Source organism: Trichoderma aggressivum (assembly GCF_033847375.1).
Source record: "Trichoderma aggressivum f. europaeum strain CBS 100526 chromosome Unknown scaffold_004, whole genome shotgun sequence".
Classification (NCBI taxonomy): Eukaryota; Fungi; Ascomycota; class Sordariomycetes; order Hypocreales; family Hypocreaceae; genus Trichoderma; species Trichoderma aggressivum.
The window spans coordinates 131,110-144,241 of NW_026946370.1; the positions used below are offsets into that span (position 1 = coordinate 131,110).

General features: G+C 47.6%; 2 protein-coding genes across 2 annotated transcripts; one reads left to right on the plus strand and one right to left on the minus strand.

Moving 5' to 3' along the window:
- Window positions 1-881: 881 nt before the first annotated feature.
- Window positions 882-7,564, minus strand: Triagg1_1616 (uncharacterized protein; the record flags this gene model as incomplete). The annotated part of the gene is made up of 6 exons (XM_062895706.1): window positions 882-3,353; window positions 3,427-3,683; window positions 3,769-3,870; window positions 3,934-4,860; window positions 5,197-5,595; window positions 5,692-7,564. The coding sequence occupies 6 exons, from the start codon at window positions 7,562-7,564 to the stop codon at window positions 882-884; spliced, it is 6,030 nt and encodes a 2,009-aa protein (XP_062759155.1).
- A 3,461-nt stretch (window positions 7,565-11,025) lies between these two features.
- On the plus strand, window positions 11,026-12,463 carry Triagg1_1617 (uncharacterized protein; the record flags this gene model as incomplete). The annotated part of the gene is made up of 4 exons (XM_062895707.1): window positions 11,026-11,281; window positions 11,351-11,837; window positions 11,905-12,210; window positions 12,283-12,463. 4 exons carry the CDS (start codon window positions 11,026-11,028, stop codon window positions 12,461-12,463), a joined length of 1,230 nt encoding a protein of 409 aa, XP_062759156.1.
- Between the last annotated feature and the right edge of the window lie 669 nt (window positions 12,464-13,132).

Genomic DNA, 13,132 nt, shown 5'->3' on the forward strand with positions numbered 1-13,132 from the left:
AAAATTGCTCTGACACGTCGAAGGAATGTTATCGCTGAGCCCCTCGAATCATGCAAAATAGTCAAAGTTGCTCGCCAAACATGTATGTCTATGACATCCACTGCCATAGCGTGGAGCTCAAAGGTTGCATATCCAGCGAAACTCCAAACGCGATTAGCTTTGCTGCCGATATAATTCGCTCTCTACCCCAATACAGAAACAATCCCATTTCTGCCGTATACTTGAGCACAGGTCTAGAATATATCATTTTTGTCATTCGGATTATAGTATCTGTTGATGCGACCCCTGCTTGCTAGACAGTCAGGTCCTTTTCTTGATCATGTTCTTGTTGCAGACTGTTTTTAACTGGTCCATCATCAATTGCAACAATGCGAAAAGTCTTGAAGCTCATAAAACGCCTTCCATCAATTTTGGCACATGGAATGTGTCGGGGGAAGAAGGCACTGCGGTGAAACTGTTGCTAGTAAATCGTATGATGGCAAAGAGCAAGTCCACTGTGAACATAATCCGCCAGTGTATTGACAGCATTTCATCAACGGAGACCGAGAGTCGTTATCAGTCTATAGATTCCCAAATTCTGTATGCAACCTTGGAGCGAGTGGCAGATGCCCTAGCTAAGGTTCGGAGGCATAGAAAGGAAATGGGTACGTGCTACGACGTGGATTTTACAATCTGACATCGCCGTTCTTATTATAAAAGTTACATGTTGCTATGTCTGCTTTGATCTACGGGGTAGCCTACTTGTGTTATAGAAGTAGTAACACTTGACAGATATCGAATCTTATCTTCACTAGCTGATAGATAGAATTTCTATTTTGAGAGTCAAAAATCCTGCGTTGCGCTCATTCACCACGTTTTATCATAATTTGACTCATTTTGCCTTACTGGAACATCCAGGCAATCTCTCCTACAGAAGGCCCTCTAATTATATCATGCAAATCCCCACGTAATCCTGTTGCACCTAATAAATAGTGAAGCCGGAGCGCTATTATAGATGTTCCTCCCGAGTCATACAGTGTCGTCTCGGGTGTAATGCCCTTCGTATGAATTCCTAGTGCTTCAGAGAAAGCCTTGCGGACCTCGTTAACCCTCCCATGATAAGATGGCATAGCTGCCAATAGATCGTAATTCTTCAATGGTCTGAATGAGGAAAGAATTTCAGCTGGTGCTAAGCCAGATACAAGGCCCTTGAAGACAGTCGGGATGAAGGACATTATCGCTGCTATTTGCGACGGGGACAGAACATAAGCATTGTATTCGATGCCGCAGTGTAGTCCATTATCCTGCTCGCTGAACTCCAGCTGCAATGTAAACTTGGCTCCTCGCGCTCGAATGCGTTTGCTCGAAACTTGAGCACCCGGTATCTTGAGGGAGTGTTCCAGTGCGTCAGACTGCCAGTGATAAATCACCACAACATCAAAGAGAGATCTCCGATCCTTTGCCAATTGTAAAATTTCAGAATAAGGTATTTGGTTCTCAACCGAAAGGTTGACTTCCGACACAATATCGTCGACGAGCATACTGGAGTCCGCCATGTTATTATCGTCGAGCTTTATGCGCACTGGGAGCCTGTCGAGAAGGAGGCCCATGATGTTCGCCGCCCCGGGCTCGTCTCGATTCATGTATGGAATACCAAATACGAGATTCCCATTACCAAACACTGCGAAAAGTGTAATTGCGGCCGCAGCTAGGGCCATACGCTGCGAAAACCCCTTACCATCCGTAGACGGGACGAGAATGGATTCATAACCAGGTATCTCATGACCGGGGCTTCCAAGTTCACGTCCGCTTAATAACGGAACTGCCTCTATGAGTCTAACACGATTGTACCAAAACTCTCTCTTCGCTAATTTTGTTAGTGTCGCAGGTTGGGAACTGCTTTTTTGAAGCCATTGCGTCCATTCGATATAGGTGCCCTTGAGCGAATGTTCGTCATCATCCTGCCCATTGCGAACAGCGGCATCGGCTGCTCCTAGGTATTTTTGGCTAATTGATTGTAGTAAAAGCGCGAGTGATGCCTTATCTGTAATGATGTGATGCGTTATAAGTGAGAGCGACGTCCTTGTCGTAACATGCTCATCTTTCTCCGTACAGATAACCGCCCTGATGAGTTGGTCATGCGCCAGGTCAAAAGGTTTATCAATCAGGGTCTGTAGGCCCTTGGAATCTATAGATCGCCCTGCGAAAACCAAGGCTGGAGTAACTTTATCGCTGATGAATCGGTATATGGACCCTTCTTCAAGGACATAGCGGGCTCGAAGAATTGGGTTTTCTTGGATCACAGAGATCAAACATTCATTCAACAGTTCAATGTTGACATCACCTTTAATGATGAATTGGAATGCTGTGTTGAAGAGCGATTTCGTGTTCGACATGGTGTGCCATAAATAGAGTTCTTCCTCGAGCTGTGACGGTAATTGGGCAGCCATTATATTTGGCGGATCAGAAAGAGAAGGTATAAACGACTTGAATGTAGTGATTCCATCTTCTAGTTCATCAAGAGCCGCAAATCGATCGATTTCTTTTGCAAGATTTGATAGGACTGTTTCTATGATGAGAAGTGGCACCGGAGTGTGATGACCCGTTCGCTCATCGATTGAACGAGCCGCCTTGATAGCTAATAGAGAGTTTCCACCGATGGCCAAGAAATCATCATCTCGGGAAATTTGACGCTCACTATTATGGCTTTGAAGGTCAAGAATCTTTCTCCAGATTTCTGCTATCATCTTTTCTGTCGGCGTTGACGGAGCATCTCCTTGGTCCAGGTTTTCAGTAGCCAACTCCCGAAGAGCTTTGCGGTCAATTTTGAGATTAGACGATTTCGGTAAGGATTCCATCGCTATTACTTGGGCAGGACAAGTGTAGGCAGGTAAGTGTTTCTTGACCACTCGTCCAACTGATAAAGTATCCACGGTTTTCGGCGTGACGAAGGCGAGAAGACGGACACGATTGACGACAATTGCAGCAGCGCTTTGTATGGAGGAATCTGCATGAATAAGAGCGCGCTCAACTTCTTCCAGTTCAATTCGGAATCCCCGTAATTTGACCTGGTTGTCAATTCGTCCCACGTAGTTCAACTTCATGTCTTGTGTCCAATAACCTAGATCGCCCGTCTTATACATGACTTTGCCAGTGGACAAATGGTTTGGAAGAAATGCATTTGAAGTTTCGGTTTGTATGCTCCAGTATCCATCGGTAATCTGTTCTCCGGAGATATAAATCTCTCCTGTGACTCCAAGTGGAACTAAACACCGATGGTGGTCTAATAGGTAGACATCCAGATGGGGCACGGCTTTTCCGATAGTAACTTGCTCTCCAGGACGAAGTTCAGTTTGAGTCGAGATAGGCCCACACTTCCACCAGCCAGCAGTGTCAATAACTGTCCCATAGATCCATTTATATATGTCAAGATTGGCAGTGACTCACCTCGCTTGGTCCGTAAAAATTGAACAAGCGCTTATGTGACCACGCATCTGCGAGGCTCTGGGGAACAGGTTCTCCGGCAAGACCAATGGTATCGAGATTGGGGAATTCTTCTGGCGACAGAGCTGCTAGCAGTGAGGGTGTAGAATAGGTTGCATCTACACGCTTGAGGTGCCCCAGAGGATCACTTGGGTCTTTCAAAACTAGTGTCCCGCCATAACAGATTGATCCAAATAATTCGACGAGCACTACATCGAAGCCTAATCAACAAGATGGTGAGCAAATCAACGTCAAAGATGATTCATCTATTGCAATAAATACATAAAAGAAACGTGTTTCACTCACCGAGAGCGTAGACTTGAGCATGTCGGCGTCCAGGGCCAGAAAACATTCGGTTTAGCTCATCGTTGATGACCATCAGAAGGCTGCGGTTATACAAAGCCACGCCTATAGAAGTATTTAATGGCGTATACAAAGAATTAGATGCAAATAGTAGACAGATTACTATACCTTTCGGAACACCAGTGCTTCCTGAGGTGAAAACAAGATAGATGACGTCTTTCGGCTTTGAAACAGTCTCAAGTGCAGATGATGGCGTTTTGTACGACGCGAGAAACTCGTCAGACACTATGATACGACTTCCTTTCAAATCTCGAAGCACTCGCGCGCATTCTTGGTTGGCGGCGATAAAAATGGTGGCACCGCTTTGTTGAATGATGACTTCAATCCGTGCTGCTGGAAGACTAACATCAATGGGGCAGCATATACAGCCCGCTTTGAGAGCAGACAGAATAGCTATAACCCAGTGGAGAGATCCATCGGTGAGAATGCCAACAACATCTCCAGGCTTTGTTATAGACTCGAGATGGTTGGCCAGCCTATTAGCAGATTCATCCAATTCTCGATAAGTCATTGAACCACAGGTTGACTCCAAAGCTAGTAAATCTGGCCACTTCGCTGCGGCAGCTTCAAAAGCGTCTTTGACTGTATCGTATCCTTGGTAGTTGCTTCCTCGCTCTTGGTTCGATGGGCTTAAAAGCGTTTTTCTCTCTTCTTCCAGAATTATACGGTTTCTAACTTGCTGTAATTGGCTATTGCCGCAGTCGAGCAACCCCTCGATCGCACGCTTGAAATGGTTCAAAAGGCCGACGATACTCTGCTCGGTATAGAGCGAGCCATCGTATAGAATGCGAGCCCGAAGACTACCATCGCTTTCATCCTCAAGCAGCAGAGTTATTCCAAACTCCATCATGTCTTCTCGTTCAATTTTCCATGGCTCTGGGATCGCCTCGCAAGACCCCGACTGCGACGGGAGATCGTACTCCACGACCACAATTGTCTGGAAAGCATTGGCTATCCTTTCGGATGGCATTTTGCTCAGCGCATTATCAGCGCACCACTGGAACCCGAGCATCTGTAGAAGCTGACTCTGAGCTTCTGAAAGTATGTCAGCCACAGATTGGCTTTCTTTGAACTCGAGGGGAAACGGGCATGTGTTGAGCAGCGGCCCGACAACTCGATCAGTTCCCGCCGCATCGATATTCCTTCCAGAAAACACCACACCAAAAGCCACTCGGTCAGAAAAGCTATAATTCGATAATACAAGTCCCCATGCCGTATATATTGCCGTCGCTGGCGTAATACGTCGATGGCGACTTTTGGCTTCCAGCTCCCCCGATCCAAATCCAAGGTTGACTTGCAGGCTCTTGGATCAGTCAGCTGCTGGAACATCGGCCAATAGTTTCGGCAGCCTCAGCTTCGGTTGTGCCAAACCGTCTGTTAAGCATTTTTCCCAAAATTCGTTGCCTTGAGGGTCTTGTTGCAGCCGCTTTTGAGCCAGAGCAATGCTGATGAATTGCGGAGGCTCTGGGAGCGGCTTACCATCTAATGCTAGACGGAGCTCTTCTAACATGATGCTGAATGACCAACCATCCACTAAACTATGATGAATCAGAGCCAAGAAGGTAGAAGCAACATTGGGAACTGTGATCAAGCGATAGGCTGAAATAGGTATAAATATGTCTCCATGCTCCAAGTATGAGATGCTCTTGCGCATTTCTTGGGAGCGAATCCGAATCACACGTTCTAGCTGATGGCGAGTTGTTTCTTCATTTTTCCAGTCAAGCTTAAGTTTTTGTTGTACATGTTGAGTTTGGTCGTTGAGATTGAAGTCTGTGCGAAAGATCGAATGCCTCTTAATAACTTGTTGCCATGCAGACTAAAATGTTTCCCCACTAAATGCATCGCCTGAATGTGGGAGAGTCATACGCAATAGCATATAACTCGTAGCAGGATTTCTAAGTCCTGTTCGAATCATCTTGGTCTGAAGAGACGTCATGGGTCCCGAAGCTAGAGTCTGCTTATGGTCTGAGGTGCCATCCTCCTCTTCGGAACCATCAAGTTCTACCATAGCATCATGAATAGCAGATAGATTTGGAAGATCAAAAAGCAGTACAAGCCGCATGTGGAATCCTTTGGTACGCATGAAAGATATCACTTTCAATCCTGCCAGGGAGTTTCCTCCTAATTCAGTAAAAGAGCGGTTGTCAGTGATCTCCGATGGCGGTAGAGATATGGCAAAAGAAAGCGCAGCTTTCAATGTGTCCATTTTCGAGCCATGGCTGGATACATCCTGTAGTAGATTGTCGCCGCCCACTCGCGGGTTTTCGGTATCCAGCAGCGCCCGTAAGGCACGGTTATCGATTTTATCATTTGCAGTAAGTGGGAGAATTTCCACCGGACGAATAAGATCCGGGATAATGAAGGAATCGTATTTCTGAATCAAGATCTTCCGCAACGCGACCCCATCAATGTCTTCGGGCGTCACAAAGGCCACAAGGCGGCCTTGATGCATAAAAGCCGTAGCTGCCATAACCTTCGGGTAGCTGCATAACATGGGAATCTCTTGTCCATCAAGACTCACAAGAAATCCACGGTTCTTGACAATACTGTCCTTGCGTCCGGCAAACTCTAGCCCGTGGTCTGTCAACCGCGCAAAATCCCCAGTGCGATATATCCTTTCGCCTTGCCAGTAAACAAATTTTTCAGCTGTGAGTGATTCATTCTCATAGTATCCTCTGGCTAGGCCTGGCCCAGCAATGCAAATCTCTCCATAGCGAGACTCAACTTGCCCATCAAGTAACATCACACGGCTGTTTGACATTGGACGCCCTAATGTAATTGGCTTATCAGGGTAAAGTCGAGACACCAGACATGCAAAAGTAGTCTCTGTAGGTCCGTAGAAGTTATATATCGGAGAAGTCGGCAAAGACGCTGCCCACTTGCGAACAAGTGAAGCGGGTGCTGCTTCTCCTCCAATCATGATGGCTCGCAGGTTAGAGTAGCTCGCCGGGTCCTGAATTGTGGCCAATACCGATGGAGTACATGCCATGATTGTACAGAGTGTCGCAGTGTACAAGAAATCAGCCGGAGTGGCGATCTTCAGCTCCGCACCATTGCACAATGCCGACACAATAACAGCCGTAGAAGCATCGAAGGTAGGAGAAAATATCAGGATGACTATATCGGCTGGAGTCGCGCTCAAGTTGAACGGTGTTGTTTCTCCCCCTTGTTGTACATAATTTAGGACCGCGCTGTGAGGGATCATGACCCCTTTTGGCGTAGAGGTTGTGCCTGACGTGAAAATAATAAAGACAAGATCACTTGGATCAATTCGCTTCCATGGGCGATCCAGCTCGTTGTCCCAGTGTCTCTCGATGGTCGGTGCAAAGGCACGCTCGATTTCTTTCAGCGGAATCTCTTCATATCCAAGATATTCTTCTGTGCTGGTATTTAAAACGACACGGGCAGATACTCGCTCCAGCGTTGATTGGATGCGATCTTTGCTCCAGGATTCCACATCAATGGGTACGTACAAAGCGCCTGCTTTGAGGACGCCTAGGAAACAAATAACCATTTCAGGGCTTCTCTGAGCCAGGACAGGGATTTTATCGCCAAACTTGACTCCTCTCTGCAATAACAGCCATGCAATATGAGATGTAGCATTGTCAAGTTCAGCGTATGTAATCTTCCTCTCACCAAATGAAACGGCAATATGGTCAGGCTGCTTCTGTGCCCATTCTTCAATGAGATCACATATCGTTCTAGGCTCTTTTCGAACGCTTTCCACGGTAATCGCCATCTTTGAACTCTCTGTTGGCGCTGGTGTTGCGATTGATTCGGCCAAGATTTTTATCACTAGAGTAAGCGGTGTTATCCGGATCGGAGAGAGGCTAGACGCATTCTGTAACTACAAATTGTGACCGTTCATGTCTTGTCAACAACTTCTCTAGTTATTATTGGGAGATGAGTATAAAGAAGGCAAGCTCATGTCATGATGATACACTTATACCAAAGACACTGGAGAGTACATGTAAGCTGACCCTGCTGTTGTCTTGCTCTTCATAAGCGCTGAGCTTACAGCGTCAAACTTATTTGTCGACTACGAGTGGCGTCTTATGAAGAGCCCCGATCAAACAACAGGGTAGTTCGTGTGGCTCCCTTTGTAGGGATGTTGTGTCAAAATACGGCCTTCTTCAAGGCCTTTACAGGGTAGTCAAGATGGGGATGAGGCTCGGCTCATATCGGTCTATAAACATACATATGTTGGCCTCGACGAATATTTGGTTGGCCTGCGCACTTTTCCGTGTGCACGGCAGGGACTCGGTTTGTAAGGATAGCGACCGAAATACTCCATACTCTGTACAAACACCTCGAACCAACAACTCCCTTCTTTAGCATACCGACCGGCCTCTCAACACATAGAGTCATCCATAAGATACCCCTTCATAGAGCAGGTTCGATTCAAGGTATTCAGTATGGATTACCGACTCTTCTGTCATCTTCTATCCCGTAGGTTTTATTACTACTGCTGCAAAGGCATCACGGCCTTCCCATAAAACAGTCAAACGACAATGTCCGGTGGAAAAGCACAGCCATCTCTTGTGTCGGAACCTCTCGTTATTTGTGACGAGCATGAATCGGAAACAACCAATGATGTCTCAAAGCCCGAGTGGAAAATGTCGAATCGCACATTATTAGTCTTCATTACCATTTGCGTTTTAACACTCATGGTTGCTTTGGATAGCACGTCGATCGGTGTAGCATTGCCTGCAATTGAGCTTCGTTGATATACGCGTTCGGCTGATCAAGAATGAACCTGTAGAAAATTTCAAGAGCGCTTCATAGCTCCGGCGTAGAGACCTTCTGGGCTGATACTGGATTTTTGTTGTGTGCAACAGGTATATATAATCCGCCCTGCATCGTCTCTATCCTTCCGCAATGCTAACTAGCATATCGATGCCCAGTCTTCCAGCCGAATTTTGTTTCCTTTTCGACCATCTTTAGCCGCCGACCTCTCTTCATTGTTAGCATCGCCTTCTTTTTCGTTAGAACCGTAGTAGCAGGTGTATCGAATAATGTTACTCAACTACTAGTTGGCCGATGCATACAAGGTATCGGAGGGGGAGGCATCTCGGCCATTACCCGAAGTTCTCATTGCTGACTTGGTGCCGATGCGGTATCGAGGACAGTATTACGGCCTCATGAATGCCATGTGGAGTGTGGGATCTGTCTGTGGTCCCATCATTGGAGGCGCTTTCGCAGGCAGCGCGTCATGGGTAAGAAACACAGCACACCAATACAAGTTACATGTCTGCGAGTGGCTAATATTCGTGGTGTCAAACTGTAGCGGTGGATATTCTACATCAATTTCCCCTGTGTCGGCATTGAGATTGTTTGTGTTGTCGTCTTTATGAACCCCCACTTCGCCCCAACATCACTTTCTGACAAGCTTCGTCGAATTGATTATATCGGCTCCGTCATCTTCATCGGTAGCACGACGGCATTTCTAATCCCCTTGACGTTGTGTAGAGAACACTGGTTCCTCTCATCATTGGCGGCACCGGGTGTGGCATATTTGTCTTTTATGAAGCGTACTTTACCCCTGCTCCTATCATTCCGGTCGATCTCTTCAAGAACCGTACTGCCAGCGTCTCGTTTGTCAGCGCCGGGCTCTCGGGCCTGCTCGTTTGGTGCATCGTCTACTATATGCCGTTGTATTTTCAGGCCGTGAAAGAATACAGTCCTGTCTTGACTGGAGTGTGTATCTTCCCTCAAACGTTCACTGTGGCACCTGCAGGTGCGATAGCTGGCATAGCCATCACGAAGACTGGCAAATACCGATGGGTAATTTGGTCGGTGTGGGCTCTAGCGACCCTGGGTCTGGGTTTGCTTTGCATTCTGGAGGTCAGGACAAGCGTGCCTGGTTGGGTCTTCTGAACCTAGTCTCGAGGATCGGCCTCGGATTCCTCTTCCCATCGGTGGCTTCAGCAACTCAGGCGGCCACTGTTCCAGAGCATATCCCAATGGCTTTGGCTATGTTTAGTTTCTTCAGATCGCCCGGTCAGGCTGTAGGAGTCGCCATAGGAGGGGTGATATTCCAAAACTGGAGACCCTAAACCTCCTCAGTTACCCAAATCTTGCGCCAAACGCCAGAGCTTATGGTGCCGACGCCGCCGGCTTAGTCGATAATCATCAACTCGATGCCGGACGGCCAGAACAAGCATGATCTTCAACGGGCCTTTGCCGATAGCCTGCGCATTGTTTGGGCAGTCTGCTGCGCTCTGGCTGGTTTCGGCCTCCCCCTCATTCTGCTCAACCAAAGTTACAGCATTGATCGAGAGCCGGATAGTGGCCAAGGAATCGTTGAGGAGCATCAGCTTCGTCCTCACGCGGAGAGCACGGGAGCTTGATATCGGAATGCTCCATCAGTCTTAATTGGAATAAGCTTCAGTCTCGCCAAGATCCACCTACAACGAGCGATTCAACGCTTGGAACATCTTCCGTAGTATAGTGGTCAGTATGCAAGCTTGTCACGCTTGAGACCCGGGTTCAATTCCCGGCGGGAGAGTGTCAAACACTTTAATTTTTTGCGCAGTTGTTCTCTTTTTGTATCGTCGTCTGTTTCCTTGCGTTTCTTGTCTATTTCCGCAGGGGAACGAAGAACATTTGGGGCTGCGGGTAAGCAGTGCATGATGCAGTTCATCTCCGCGGTTATATCCAGCCATATTAAACCGCTGTGGGTCATTGGGTTAATCGCTAATGCAGAGACATTCTGCATGTGCGAATAGAAGGATATCTAGAGCTTCTCATTTGTTGCGGGGATCATTGGAGTATCTATCGACCTAAGAATTGAACAAGATTGATTGGTTCGTTTTCAGTGATCATTCTGCACAATGTAGTTAGCAGCTGCTGCAGACATGATCCAACCGATTGCGAGCCCTTGGCTTCTGATGGCGACATGAGCGCAGGTGATTTTCGGCTTAGGTAACAATATCAGCGCCCTATCATAAGAGACCAGGCTTCTCCAGCCTTCATGACGACATTCAGAGAACAGGTGTAGGTGATAACATTTAGCCGATGGTGGAGTGGTGATTTGTCAAGCTGGGCCATATGCCGATGTGAGCAAAGAGAATAAATTGGGTATACGAGTACGCGCGAGCAAACCATATCCTTCTTTGTAGCCCCTGGTCACGAGGCATTTCAAGATATCCTGTAATTAGCTTTGATCCAAGTCTTCCGAAAAAGAAAACTCCATTCAATATGGCCGCCGCCGCCGTTCAAATCCCTAGACAGCCGGACATTTCATATGCCCCCGACTATGACAACTACCTCAACCGCATCAAGCGGCGTCAGGAGAGCGAGAAGCTCGAAAAGTCTCTCCCACAAGGCTTTCCCGCGAAGCTTGAGTCCGATCTTGTCTGGGATGGAAGGAACTTGGCCGAGACATACGACTGGAACTACCATTTGACCCAGAGCGATATTGCTGAGGTCGACCAAGCCCTTCGCCACTTCAAGTGTGAGATCCCTAGATTGTCTTCTGATGAGTGAGATCATGGGCGATTATACTTACACCACGGCTCAATAGCACTCAACTTGGGCCTGGGCTATGTTACTCAAGAGACGTTTCCTCTGTCAAAACTTCACGATACTCTAAGGGAAATCTCAAAAGAAGTTCACCTAGGTCACGGTTTCAAGGTCGTCAAGGGTGTTCCGGTTGATAACTACAGCCGCGAGGAGAATGTCATCATCTATGCCGGCATTGCATCTCACATTGCCCCCATTCGCGGTCGACAAGATCATCAACTCGACGGAAAGCCAGCTGATGTTGTTCTCGCACACATCAAGGATCTCAGTCAGGAGATTGACCCTCACAAAATCGGAGCGCCGGCCTATACGGCTGACAAGCAGGTTTTCCACACTGACGCTGGAGATGTTATTGCTCTCTTTGCTCTGGGAGAGCCGGAAGAGGGCGGCCAGAGCTTCCTGTCAAGCAGCTGGCATGTGTACAATGAGCTTGCAGCAACGCGGCCCGATCTTATCCGGACTTTGTCTGAGCCATGGGTCGTCGACGAGTGAGTAAAAGAAACAAGCGTTCTTACATTATCTAGGCATTGGGGTTCCTTATTAATTTCTTGCTAGGTTTGGGAAGCGTGGCAGGAGTCATACCGTTCGACCTCTTCTATACTTCCAGCCCGCTACTGCAGACACCCCTCAGCGCCTCATCATCCAATATGCGCGACGTACCTTTACGGGATATTGGGGCCTTCCTCGATCGACTGATATTCCTCCCATCACTGAAGCCCAAGCTGAGGCGCTGGATGCTCTGCACTTTACAGCTGAGAAGTACCGCGCGTCGCTCGACTTCCACAAGGGCGACATTCAGTTTGCTAATAACTTGAGCATTTTTCATGCTCGTGATAAATTCCGGGACTCTCCAGAGAAAAGGTATGCGTGTTTATTATACGAACGATGATATTCTCAGACTGTACAATTCCGCTAATGGCATCTTGGCAATAGACGTCATCTTGTCCGTCTTTGGCTGCGTGACCCAGAGCTGGCCTGGGAGACGCCCGAACCGCTGAATGATACGTGGGATAGGATTTACAAGGACGTTAAGCCTGAAAACTCCGTGTTCCCGCTGGAGCCAAGAGTTCGTAGCGCAAGTGACGGAAAGCCTGATCAGCAGAAGTACCAGTAGACTACATGAATCAATCGACGCAGGGAAGTCCATTTAGAAAGACACTGCCCTTACACAGAGTAGTATATCCAGAAGAACAGTTACACCACGTGCGTATCTGGGGATTGTTTGCAAAAATGAGCGATTGTATCTCTGGTAGCGCCTGGGCTTCACATACATAATTACCTACATACAGCCGCATTCATCCTTGTAAGATCGCCGCCGGTAAACAGATAAGCTCAACTCATGCGGCGTCATCCGAAAAAGGTTCTCGAACTGGTGTGATTCCTGGATAGTAGCACTCGAGCTGGGCCAACCCCAACCATATTCACCAATTTGGTTGTAGTTGCACATGCATCCTTGCCAGTTCAACTCGCATGACGCGACACCAGCCTAGCGAGTCAAGGCCTGAATATCCTGGTACCACATCGCATCACAATTACGAATATGGCGACATGGAGAAATGTGACCTATCTTCTGTCTTGGAAGATTTCTCGGGCTGGGCGATAAGGTTTCGACGGGCAATTCCATCTCGTGCTCTCCGCGATGAATGAGCCCATTCTTCCACAAATGCGCTGCCCCCACGAGGTTGCTTATGATTGAGAGATTGGTGTGATGTGAGACACGCAGCATACATGTCACCTAATAGTATTGGACGAGGCTCAGAGCCAAAGACTGCCGATAGACGAG